We start from the raw sequence: 11,636 nt of genomic DNA, 5'->3' as shown, positions 1-11,636 counted from the left end.
AAGCATCCTCATTCATCCTGATATTTTTTGTGAAATGTAAGTCTTTTAATCTCAAAACTACTGTTGTGGTCTTTCTTCTATGCACTGAGTTATGACATTTTGTGAAAAATCTATACGTGATGGAGAAAAATGCATATCATTTTTGGATCCAGTGTACAGGAATTACTGTAGAACATGTAAAAATTTCAAGACAAAAAAGCATCGCAGGCCTGTGTTATTAATGTGACAAGGACAATCACAGGGGTAAGTAAAAACCTGTAGAAGTCCCAGTTGTAATAAACTAAATTAAACAGGCCAACATTTGGGTCAAATGCAACGTTTCCACCAAGCAGTCCAAACATGGCCAATTTTGACACCAGAAAAATCATAAAAACACAGAAAAATTGAAAACTGTCTATATTACTGCTTGTAGAAAAGTATATTTGTACAAAATTCCATGTAAAATTATCAAAACAAGGCTAAGTAATTGACCAAAGTCCCTAAAATTAGGTGTTTATCTAACCTTTGACTTCCCCCTAAAATGACTAAAAATGGGAATATCCCATACTTCTGTACATATATGTATGGGACCTGTAAAAAAGTATCTTTCTACCAAATTCCATGTAAAATGGCTGAAATACAGCAGAGTAATTGTCAAAAAACCCTAAAATTATGCTTTTTGTGGCATCTCAACCCCCTATAATTACATATTTATTCTTTACTTATTATTATAAAAGTAACTAAACTCTAAAAAGACGACTCTTTTTAAGTTATTTAAGACTATATTAGGTAAAATAAGTAATAAGAATAATATAATTAAAAGGGTTCACAAGGCACGCATGTAAGCAGCTCGTGGGTAATTTAATTCGATAGCGTAACGTGAGCTGCACATTCCCCGAGTGATTTACTACTTATAATGGTGCAGATAGAAGTTAGATACAGTTCAAAGGGCAATAAAACAATAAAATTTAATTATAAATAGAAGTATACTGTTACAAACTTATCGCTTATTAGGATAAATGGATGTAGTTTCATGTTATAAGTTGAAGTCATTCTAGAAAGAAAAAAAGGGTGATTTAGGTTTATTTCGTTTTTATTTTGGTGGTTACAAGGTCGGTCAAATTGACCAATACCATTTTGAGATAGGGTAGAGAACATAACACATAAACTATAAGGCTTTACTGAGAAAAAAACGTTTGAAATGCATTTAGGAGGTATTGGGAATTACACAAAGGAAATTTGAGATTTTTGAGAAGAGGAAAAGTATTTTAATTTTAACATGAAAATTACTTTGCACACGGACTATTCAAAACAAATACTCAATATATTCATGGACAAATCTTTATTGTATTTTATTAAAAATACTTCACTAAAAAATATGATTTTTTTGAATGTGAAAGACTTATAATACAAACTAAAAGACTGCCAAACTTTGTGAAGATATACACACTATATTGAAAGTTAAAAGTATTACTTAAGACTTTAAGTAATCGTGTGTTATAAATAAGAAATTCCCATTTTTAATAACTCGGAAATAAAAGTAATGACATTCTTACTACTTGAAGTAGAATTAGTCCTTGGCTCTAGTACATCATTAAATCTTTATGAAACTAATAAAAGGTGCATATCAATAAGGATTAAACTGAAAATAAGATGGTCAAAAATGATAATGTTGAGTCTTGTTATCACTGTCATTATGATAAGAACATGCAATAATCTGGAAACTTTCTATATAACAGTCTATATAACAAAAAATTTGAATCATTTGCTAAACCATGATTTAGGCCACCATTAACTTCAGTCTACATACAAACCTTTGTTGTAAGTATTGTTTTAGGACATAAAATTAAGTGTTCAGCCATAAATCTTACACATTTCATTGTTGGCAAATCCTTGTATACAGATTTGGTTGTTATCGAAAAGCTTTGTGAAAATACAGCACACCATAAAAATGCATTAATCTATTATGAAACTATCATAAAATGATTAAAGAAAGGATTCTTGAACAATACCTTGAATGAAGCAAGGTGTAATGTCTGGAGGGTATCATCCAGTTGAGAAAGCTTAGAATAGGTTTGAAGAACAGTTTTGTCCACTGGGTTCTTCTGCAATGTTTCTAACTGCTTAGCAATAATGAATGTTTGTAATGGACCAAGGTGACCATCATTCATTGTACTGTCACTGTTTAACCTCTCCAAGATGGGCTTCAGAACAGGGCTTTTGTGCTTGAGAAAACCTAGTCGATGGAGTCTAGGAAGCTGAGACAAAAGAACCTGGACTGGAAGTCTATGAATCAGGCAAAGCCAAATCTAATCCATAAAAGAAATCATAAGAAAAATATGGGACCTTCAAATATCATGAAAAATGTGTAAAAAAACTTGAATGCTTATCTTACTTTGAATTTGATATAATCATTTTATGAAATACAAAACAGGGTACTAAAAGGAATTCATGGATGTCACTGGTATTACCCAGGTGAAAATATCAGCAGTTATATGCTTTATGTTTAAGTGCACAACTTCCTTGTTTCTATATAATTGGGGTAAAATTTAAATTGATCATACCAAATAATAGAATGGGATTTACCCACTAATATTTAACAATAAAGTGAAAAAATGCAAATCAAATACTAATTGAGTATGGTCTATCAGATGTGATTATGCTGGTGGTCTCCAGTTCACAACCAAATAATTTATATTTACACAAATAGTAAGTAGAAAAATCAGAAATCTGTTAGAGCACTACCTTCAGTACACTAACATTTGGAAGACAACAATACTGATAATGCTACAGTCACCTGAGATTTCAATACTGTGAATGTGTACAAGCCCATAATGGCAATGACAGACACTACTGGTGATGAGTACATTTGAATATTTCAATATCATGCACAAAGTTTCAAAATTGTGCCCACATGCACACTCACACATATATATATATCATGATAAAATAAATATAATTGAAATATTACACAGTATCAAAAATGTCTGGTTTAGATAATTTGTTCTTTTTGGAAAAGCATGCATATTTAGTTTCATTTTTGTAAGTTGTAGTATAAAACGTATCTCCTTGTTTCAGTTGATGAAATCCAAACAATGACCAACTGAGAAATGCATTGTGGATGTCATTAAAATTTTCTCTTAATTCTTAATACAATGATAAGAGAAAATGTCACTAGGAGATATTACAAAATTATTTCTAATTTATTTAATGAAAAAAAGTATAAAATCATGAAAATCAAACATTAAGTATCTTATATGACTAATGAAATCTCAGCAGTAGTTTGTAGGGTGTACAGGGCAAACCTCTTTTTGTAAATTAGAAGAGTTTCATTAATTCTTAACGATATCTTGTTCTCTGCATATTCACTGATTTTAAACATCTTTTAGACACTATGACTTGATTAACAAATATCACTAATCACCTAGCTCTATTTAAAATAATATTCAAACTGCTGACATACATAACACATAGCAATTTACAAAAAAACAACCCCAGGAAACCCAACTTCTCACATTCTTCAAAGAAAAAAGTCCATTTATCATCATTCTTTGCTTTATAACAAAAAGCTGGCTTTCCTACTCACTTTTAAAAATTCCTATTATTCTATTATATTTCAACTTGCAATCTGGGAGATGTATTTATGGTGATGCATGAGCTAGTTCTAGGACTTAGGCAAGACTACTTGAATGATGCCATGCTTTCTTTCTATCTTTAATTTTATTTTTGTCTTTGCATCTTTCATATAACCCTTTCAGCCAATACCTCATGTTGTTTTTACATGGACAAAAGACATCACTAAACTTTAAACAATTCTGTCTCATTTTCCCTCTCAAATCACCTACAAAATAGAACTATAACTGAAATGTTCAGATTTAGTTTTGTTTTGATGTATATTTTCTTAACATTCATTTTGGATAAAATAATAAAATCTAAACTACTAACATTAATTTAGATTTTCACTTCTTAACAACTGCAACTTTTATTTAACGAATAGAAATATTTAAACTTTCTGCCTGCTTAGATAAAACATTTAAAAATACGAAAGAAAACTGTAGATCGGTGGTCTTTATAAGCATTTTTGCTTATTTCTAGCTCAAGTGAGTTTTAAACAGCAAATTTTTGAAGTTAGTGGTGACATAACTAAAATTCAACTCTTTTGTTTTACAGATTTGAAGCTTCAAAACTTATCAAAATCAAAAATACATCATCTGAAAACTGGGATTGTTTTCTTCCTTGCAATCAGTTTACCATAAAGCTACCTGGATTGTAGAATTTTAAATCCTCGTTTTGATGTCAGGAACCTTTCACTATCACACACCTTCAATTCATCCAAATATATCATGTTTTGTTTTTTTTATGTTACATAATAAATCAATCCTATTAGTACCCCTGGTTTGTTTGTCCAGTTTGTTTCAGTTATTACTTTGTAGTCTATTTTCACTTTATGAAACTCCTGCTTGTAATTTGAAACTAATGGTACATTAAGGTGGACTTCATCCCAGCATGAGCTCAGAAATTGGTAGGGGTGTTTTTGAAGCAGCTGTACATAATTTATAAAAAGATTACAGAAGTAACTTTAATAAAAAAAAATGTATAATAAGATAAATACTACCTATTTACATTAGTGTTAACAATACTTATTTTATTCAAAATTGCTTTAAAGAAAATGAGTTTGCACATAACTTCATTACACGAACAACTGTATTTTGCTAACAAGCATGTGTAAAACCTAGTTTTAACTCTTTCTTGGCAGGTTTATGCAATTTGTGGAAATAGAGTCACAAATTTTGCTTGTACAACAATACATGCGGTAACTCTGAGATTTCTTAGCATATCCTCTCAACAACTGGTAAGATTTAATTAAAGATTATAAGTATCTTGTACACAAATAATGACAGTTTTATAATTACATGTTTTTACTAAAAATAGTTATTTTTCTATTGTAGTTACTCGTATTCAAACTATTAACAAATCAATAGCAAGGCGATTTTCAATTTAAGTATAAAAATACTTTTCTTCATATTGCAGTTTTCATATTTTATATGCATAATCTCTAGAACCTCCTAAAAGGATATCAAAAGTTTTTTTAAGGTAAATGTTTATATTATATTTTTCATTTTCTCTACCATATCACTAACTCTAGCTATTATCATCAAAGTACAATGCAACGAAATATTTAAAATTAGAAAAAAAACATGCCTTTTAATTTTTTGTAGAATATCTTTAAAGATTTTCCTTTTGTTAAATTTGTAATTTCAGCTCTTTTTTCCTTTTCACATGTAGTTAATTTTTAATGTTTTACTTTCCTTTCTTGTCATATACCACTTATTATTCATCTCACACAAGTCAACGGTGCCCTTCGAAAGCATATTACAGTTTCTTTGGGAGACACGCGCAACCCTTCTGTAAATTTTTTGTTCCACACAAAATATCCTAAGCCTTGAGAAGAGAAGCAAAGTATGATGTACATTAAAAAATTTCTTTAATATTTTAATTATGCATTTTTAACCATAACTAATACATAATTACCTAAAATATAATAGTAAGACTTAAAATACAATTAAACTGTATCTCTAACAATAACATATTAAGGTAAGAAACAACCACGTTTTAGTCCATCAAGCAGCCAACCATACAACAGCCAATTTCAAAATAACCATTGTTAGTTTATAATATAAAATGACCTCCTTCTAATGTCTACACACATTATGTACACATCTACATGGAAGCTATAAAGCTGAAACATATCTGTTGAAGGTGGGTGTGGCAGCTGTCAAGGGTTGAAAAAAATTATTGCTTGTTTCAACTCTGTTTCCTTCAGAGAACTCTGAAATGAACAAGTCAAAAGGTTGTCTACTCATCTCATTGTTCAAACATATCTCTACAGTACTACCATTGTATTACTGAAGATACAGAGTGCTAAAGTAGAGAATTTTCATAGGTCAAGTAGTCTTTTAAAGGTATATTTTGAAATAAAGGACTTAAAACTTGGATAAAATAAAACCTCAAATCATAACACACATTAACACACAGTATTAATTTCATTTACACACATTGATATCAAAGGTGTTTAATTAAATTTTGAATGTAATACACTGACTTGTGCAGAAAAGCATTTAAAGCAAAAGGGTTAAGGTCAACAGTTATAGGTGTGTTGTGTAATGGTTTTGTATAGAGTCATGTCTCTTAGTGGTTTATATTTCATTATAAGTAGCAAATATACCAGAAAAAAAAAACTTGCTGGGTCTTAAAAACACTCAATGGTCGTCATGCTTTATTTTTGAAGTGTCTGTGTTTCAGGTTTAGTTTTATTTTTGGGTTATTTATTTTTCTGAATGCAAATGCAGAAGTGGCCCAGATAATACCATTTGGCTGGAAAGAGTTAACCCTCAAATTACTGATATATTTATATAAAGTTCACTGTTAGTGAGGTCCATAATGCAACACATTAAACAATTTTATGTTTTTGCTTGTTAAAACACTCGGTGTAAAGAACGGATAAAAAAAAAAGAGAGGATGAAGTCATTCACTTTCTATCTAAAATACATAGGTAACACCCACAGCTACTTATGGGATTACATGCAATATTGATGCCATTTTTGGTTAACCTTTTGTATGACTTGTATGTATTACAGGCCACATCAGGCTCTCAAAAGCTTAATTCATGGCCACACTTAACTATAACCATATATTGCAAAACTGTATTTGGGGAATGATGTTTATCCTGAAAAGTCATGGGCCGATAAGCAACTGGTTTTAAAATAATTTCGAAAAATGTGTTTAAAAAGCCAACAAGTTAACCAGCAACATAATGACTGCAGTTGTGTATGACCATGTTACTTTCATTTTTCTTGCTGTATGTATGAATACTCTAAAAAATAGTAATTGCAGTATAAGAAAAGTTTCCTGTTCTTTGTTGTTCAAATGAAACAAGTGATTATTAACTTTACATTTTAGTTAGAATAACCTTTTTTTTTAACATTCTGACATAAACTTTATCAAGAGTTTTTGGAAACATGTGCCTCTTGGAATAAGTAAATGCTAATATTTTTACCTCTTTGGACTTAAGCATTGGGGTTGGTATGTGTTCAAAATTTAGATCATGCATCTCAATTAAACGAGCAGCCTTCTGTTCATCAGCAGTGTGCTTCAGCTCATGAACAGCCTTCAGATACTCCAATACATCCTTGACTTGTGGCGAGGCATCAGCTACACCAAACTCTTTTTCAGCAGCTTCATATCCGTGAGTAATATATTTGTATAGGGCAGCCAAACCTAAAAAACGTGACATATAAAATTCAAAATTAAAGGTTCTTTACTGATGGATAACAGCAAACTGGTGAAACATACTCAAATCATTTTAAATTACAATTTTTTAAAATTAACTTACACTATAGATATATATAACATATATATTTTTTAAATACTAATACCAAATATATTCAATGAAGTATAATTTCATTACTGTTTTTAATTACAACATCTGGCTTATAATGTTCAAAATTATTGTAACAAATTAGATACAGAAAATTTGGAAAACACAGGCTAGACTTAGTTAAGACAGCCTTATTTCTCTAACAGAGTGATTAGCTTGTTGAATGAATTGCTGTCCACAGTAATATAGGTTGGCACCTCTTAAGAGTTTAAGAGGGGCATCGATGATTTCCTGAAAAATAAAAGGTGGGTTTTATATTTTTTTACTTTTCCTCACAGGTGAGTATGTAAAGAAAGCCTTAAAGAATCAAATGGTCCATTGTTGTCCATAAATTATTTAAATAATCAATATTTAGTTGGTCCTCTCCTCTGGTCTTAATATATGAAGGCATCAATAAATCATATATTTCATTAGTTTAATGAGACTATTAAATGGTATTTCCTACAAATTTTGTTTTTTCCCTTCACAAAATTATTTTTCAAGTTGTATCATAATGTTTCAATTGGATTAACAACAGAATTTTGGGATGACCATTTGATTATATTTATATTACCAGCTCTTTTCTTCTCCTTTAACTACCTCGCATTCATCAGGACAGTATATTCTGGATCATTATCCTACCAAAGTTTAAACCAAAACTAATCAAATCTTGTCCAATCATACTGAACAATGGACTAGGTTCTTGTGATACTACCCCTTCTTCATAACACCATCATCATAGGCTTTTAATAGTATCTCCTAGTCTTGTTTAATGATAAAACATGATATTGTGTTCTTTTTTACAATCATTTTCCAATAATATAATCTTCACATATTATATTAGGTACAAATAATAATTTTAAAGTCACATAAATGCCCCAACATTATTAGAAATAATCTAACTTCAAATAAACCTGCACTGAAAGAGTAAAGCAAGGTGTTTAAATTTTACCTTACCAATCATGTGCAAAAATGGGTGAAACTTGAATAAATGCAAATACAAGAATCACTGAACATAAAAGGTGTTAAAAGTGACAACACAAACAATGCATTTTTTCCAAACATGAGCAATTTTGACCAAAGTGATTAGGAAAAAAAAAAAAGACTAAAACAATAAGTGAAACAGAATATTAGATAGAGAGAACTGTGAGTTAATTTATCAAAAGCTTGCCAAATTTTAACGCTTCTAATAGTCACTTCAAATTGAACTGTCTCCTGATCACCTATGTCCTAAGGGAAATTGAGGTCTACTATCAACTGAGTTATATTGACTAGTTTCTTTTCAGAAAATAGCCAAAATAAAGAGATCACGTGAATATGTCAATAAATTAGCATTCCTGCAAATCATTTGAAAGAACATAGTTTGTTCCATAACTTTTTTTTCCAATTTTAACTATTAAACACACATTCTTTGGATTTTTTTTACTACTGTTTTTTCTTCAAAAACTCTACATAAAACATTCACCTTATGATATACTAATTTAAACCCAATCTTTTAAACTAAAAACTTACTTTTTTCCCCTTTTTAACAACCATATGGATTATTCTGTTAAAATGATATTAACCCTATAATTACCAATGACAACATTTTGCAAAACTACTTATAAGCCAAACTGCTTGTGGTTTTGCGACTTTGTTGGTTACAAAGCCCTTAATAATATATAAATTACACAAAAATATTTAAACAAGGATATCATAAATATTGAAATTAGTCCCCTTAATTACTGATGGCTTCCTTACGTACTTTCCACAGGAAATGTGTAATTTCATTCAATGTTTTTGGTCAATTCTACCCACTGTTTGATAGGTAAAAACAAATATTAATATGATGCAATATATGGACCTTACTGGTAATGAAGGGTATAAATATAAAGCCAGTATTTCAAAAGCATGTTCCTTATACTGTGTTTAAGTATGCCATCAATACGTGTTGTTTATATTTTATAAATGTGCAAGTTAAAAAAAAAACTTCTAGGATTTTCTTTTAAGTGTATTTATACAATGTATTCAGTTTGTGAACTGAGATTCCTATAGACTTCTCCAAAAAACAAACAGTAGAAGTCACAAGAAAATTCAATTCACATCTTTTTGATATGATTTCTTTAAATAAGAATGCAATTACTGGCATTGAATTTTTATGAGCCGTGTCTACCTAAGGTTAAGGAGTGGATGAAGTTTCAGTCTGAGATATAAGTACAGAAGTCAAAGCATTGTCTGTTTTGAAACTCCAGGCAGATACAGTCCATAAAAGATTCAATGCATTTACAATGTAATTTATTGCTAAGCTGTCTCAAAAATAAAAATATCACACAAAGTAAAAAAAATCTGTGTCTCAGCTACACTGAGATTACCAATTTTATTCTATTGAATAAAACTAAGTTTAAGCACAATTTATTCTCCTACATTAGTAATGGTTTATAACAGAAAAATAGTATCAAGCCTCAGTGTTTTACAGAAGAAACTATAATATTATGATCATGATTTACATTTAGATTTTCAGTGTTTCCAAATTCTCTTATTTGTATGCAAAAACTTTAGTTTTTACCAAACTTTCACTTTTAACGTTTTGTTATAAACACAAATATTCATGTCTTTCCTGCTTCTATCACTTAACATCTTCCTCCTTTATATGTTTTGCTCTTCTTTGTCAGTACTTTCCATTGACAAATTGAGTTTGAAAAAAATGTTAACTGTTCCTTTTTTTTTCTTGAACTGTCTATTTCCTATGTTGTTTGGATGACAATTAGTGAATACAGCTTTTGTACATATATATATCATGATTTAAACAACTCTTCTGGTACATTTTGTTAATACATAAGTTATTCAAACAATGTATTGTACTCTTGTGAGCTTAACTGGTAATTTTCAGTCTTGAGAATATGAGGCTAAAAGAAAAATTAGGTTTTGTCTTCCTTCAACTGATCAAATGACTTATGAGGTACTCAAATCTTTTGTTAAATTAAATAAAAATAAGTATTATTTTTTTTATTTAAAGCAAGAGGTTCCAGTTTTGTTTTGTTCAGTTTTCTAATCAGTTCTCCCCACTTCCAGTAGTATTCATAACATGGCATCTCTTCTTGTTTGAGCAAACAATGTGACAAAATCAGATGAAAATTACAATTAATACTCTTCACTAGAACTGAATATAAGTTAAGGTAAGGTAGTGTCAAAATATTTGAAGTTGTAGAGAGGAAATAGGACTGTTAAAGTTGCTTTACAATTTGTTTAAATAGAAAATGTGTGCCCAAATAGTTTGCTAGAAAGTTGAATATGACAGTGATAACACAGGAAAATGTTTTATCATCCATATGAATTTATATTATTAACAGTTCCAAGCAAAGTTCTTGCTTTAGATCAAACATATTTCTATATTCTTTGGTTAATCCTGGTATTTACCTTTCTTCACTACCCCTGGTGTACAACTGATAGCGAGTTTCTGAGTAAACTGTTTTTCTCCTGTAAGAATCACACTTTTCCTTGCTTTATTGTTATGGCTCAACATCAGTTTCTTCAAAATGATAAAATAAGGAATAAGAAAGTTTTGTGTTGGAATGTCTTGTAATGTAATCCTTACAGAAAGACTTAAATTTTAAAGTGTCATTTCCTCTTCCAAATTGTCATGCTTTGATGAAATTGCTACTATAATGCAAGAGCTTTTAATTTGAGTAGTTTGTAGTCACAGTGATGGCCAGAAGCAAGATGACTGAGCATGTATACTGTCACCAAGGGTTGTGTACAATCCTCCCAGTACATTGTATAAAGTTATATGAAAGCATTATAGTTCCATTCAGTTATAAATGACAAAATGTCTTTGATCAAAAAACCTAAAATATATTACTATTACTTTCAATACTAAGTCAATTTCTCTCCATTTGAACATTCTCTTCAGGGTTATCTTCTTCAGCAGAATCACCATGATAGGAATATCTGTAATTTCAAATGAAGCAAGTCACATGGTTTAACCAATTCTCAAGACATATTCAAAGAGACACAGCACCATGAGACAGAATAATGTAAACTGCATTGAAAACAGTGCTGATTCATAAAACATATCTTTTCCTGATATTTGTGCAAAATTAAAGAAGATATCTGAAGTATTTTGGAGATGAAGTTTTAACAAGTATAATAAGGAACATTATTACATAGTCTAATTTCCTTGAAAATGCTTATTGAATATCAGTATTAAAAATACATGGATACAAGTATACAGCTTACCATCAAAACATATTACATTTTCTTC

At 29.9% G+C, this 11,636-nt stretch overlaps 1 protein-coding gene across 2 annotated transcripts in view; it reads right to left on the bottom strand.

The window, feature by feature from the left end:
- LOC106459844 (60 kDa SS-A/Ro ribonucleoprotein-like) overlaps positions 1-11,636 on the bottom strand; it is a 34,339-nt gene that overhangs the window by 10,896 nt on the left and 11,807 nt on the right. For both annotated transcript variants that reach the window (XR_002610656.1, XM_013919512.2), the window contains exons 3-4: positions 7,037-7,257; positions 1,992-2,288 (exon numbers count right to left, since the gene is read on the bottom strand). Coding sequence is in view for 1 of the 2 variants with exons in the window: in XM_013919512.2 (XP_013774966.1) it covers positions 1,992-2,288; positions 7,037-7,257 (518 nt within the window). In the remaining variant the exon portion in view is untranslated. The remainder of the gene's footprint in view (positions 1-1,991; positions 2,289-7,036; positions 7,258-11,636) is intronic.

The sequence above is a fragment of the Limulus polyphemus genome, unplaced genomic scaffold, assembly GCF_000517525.1.
Source record: "Limulus polyphemus unplaced genomic scaffold, Limulus_polyphemus-2.1.2 Scaffold30, whole genome shotgun sequence".
NCBI lineage: Eukaryota > Metazoa > Arthropoda > Merostomata > Xiphosura > Limulidae > Limulus > Limulus polyphemus.
This window is presented reverse-complemented; position numbering and strand designations above follow the sequence as displayed.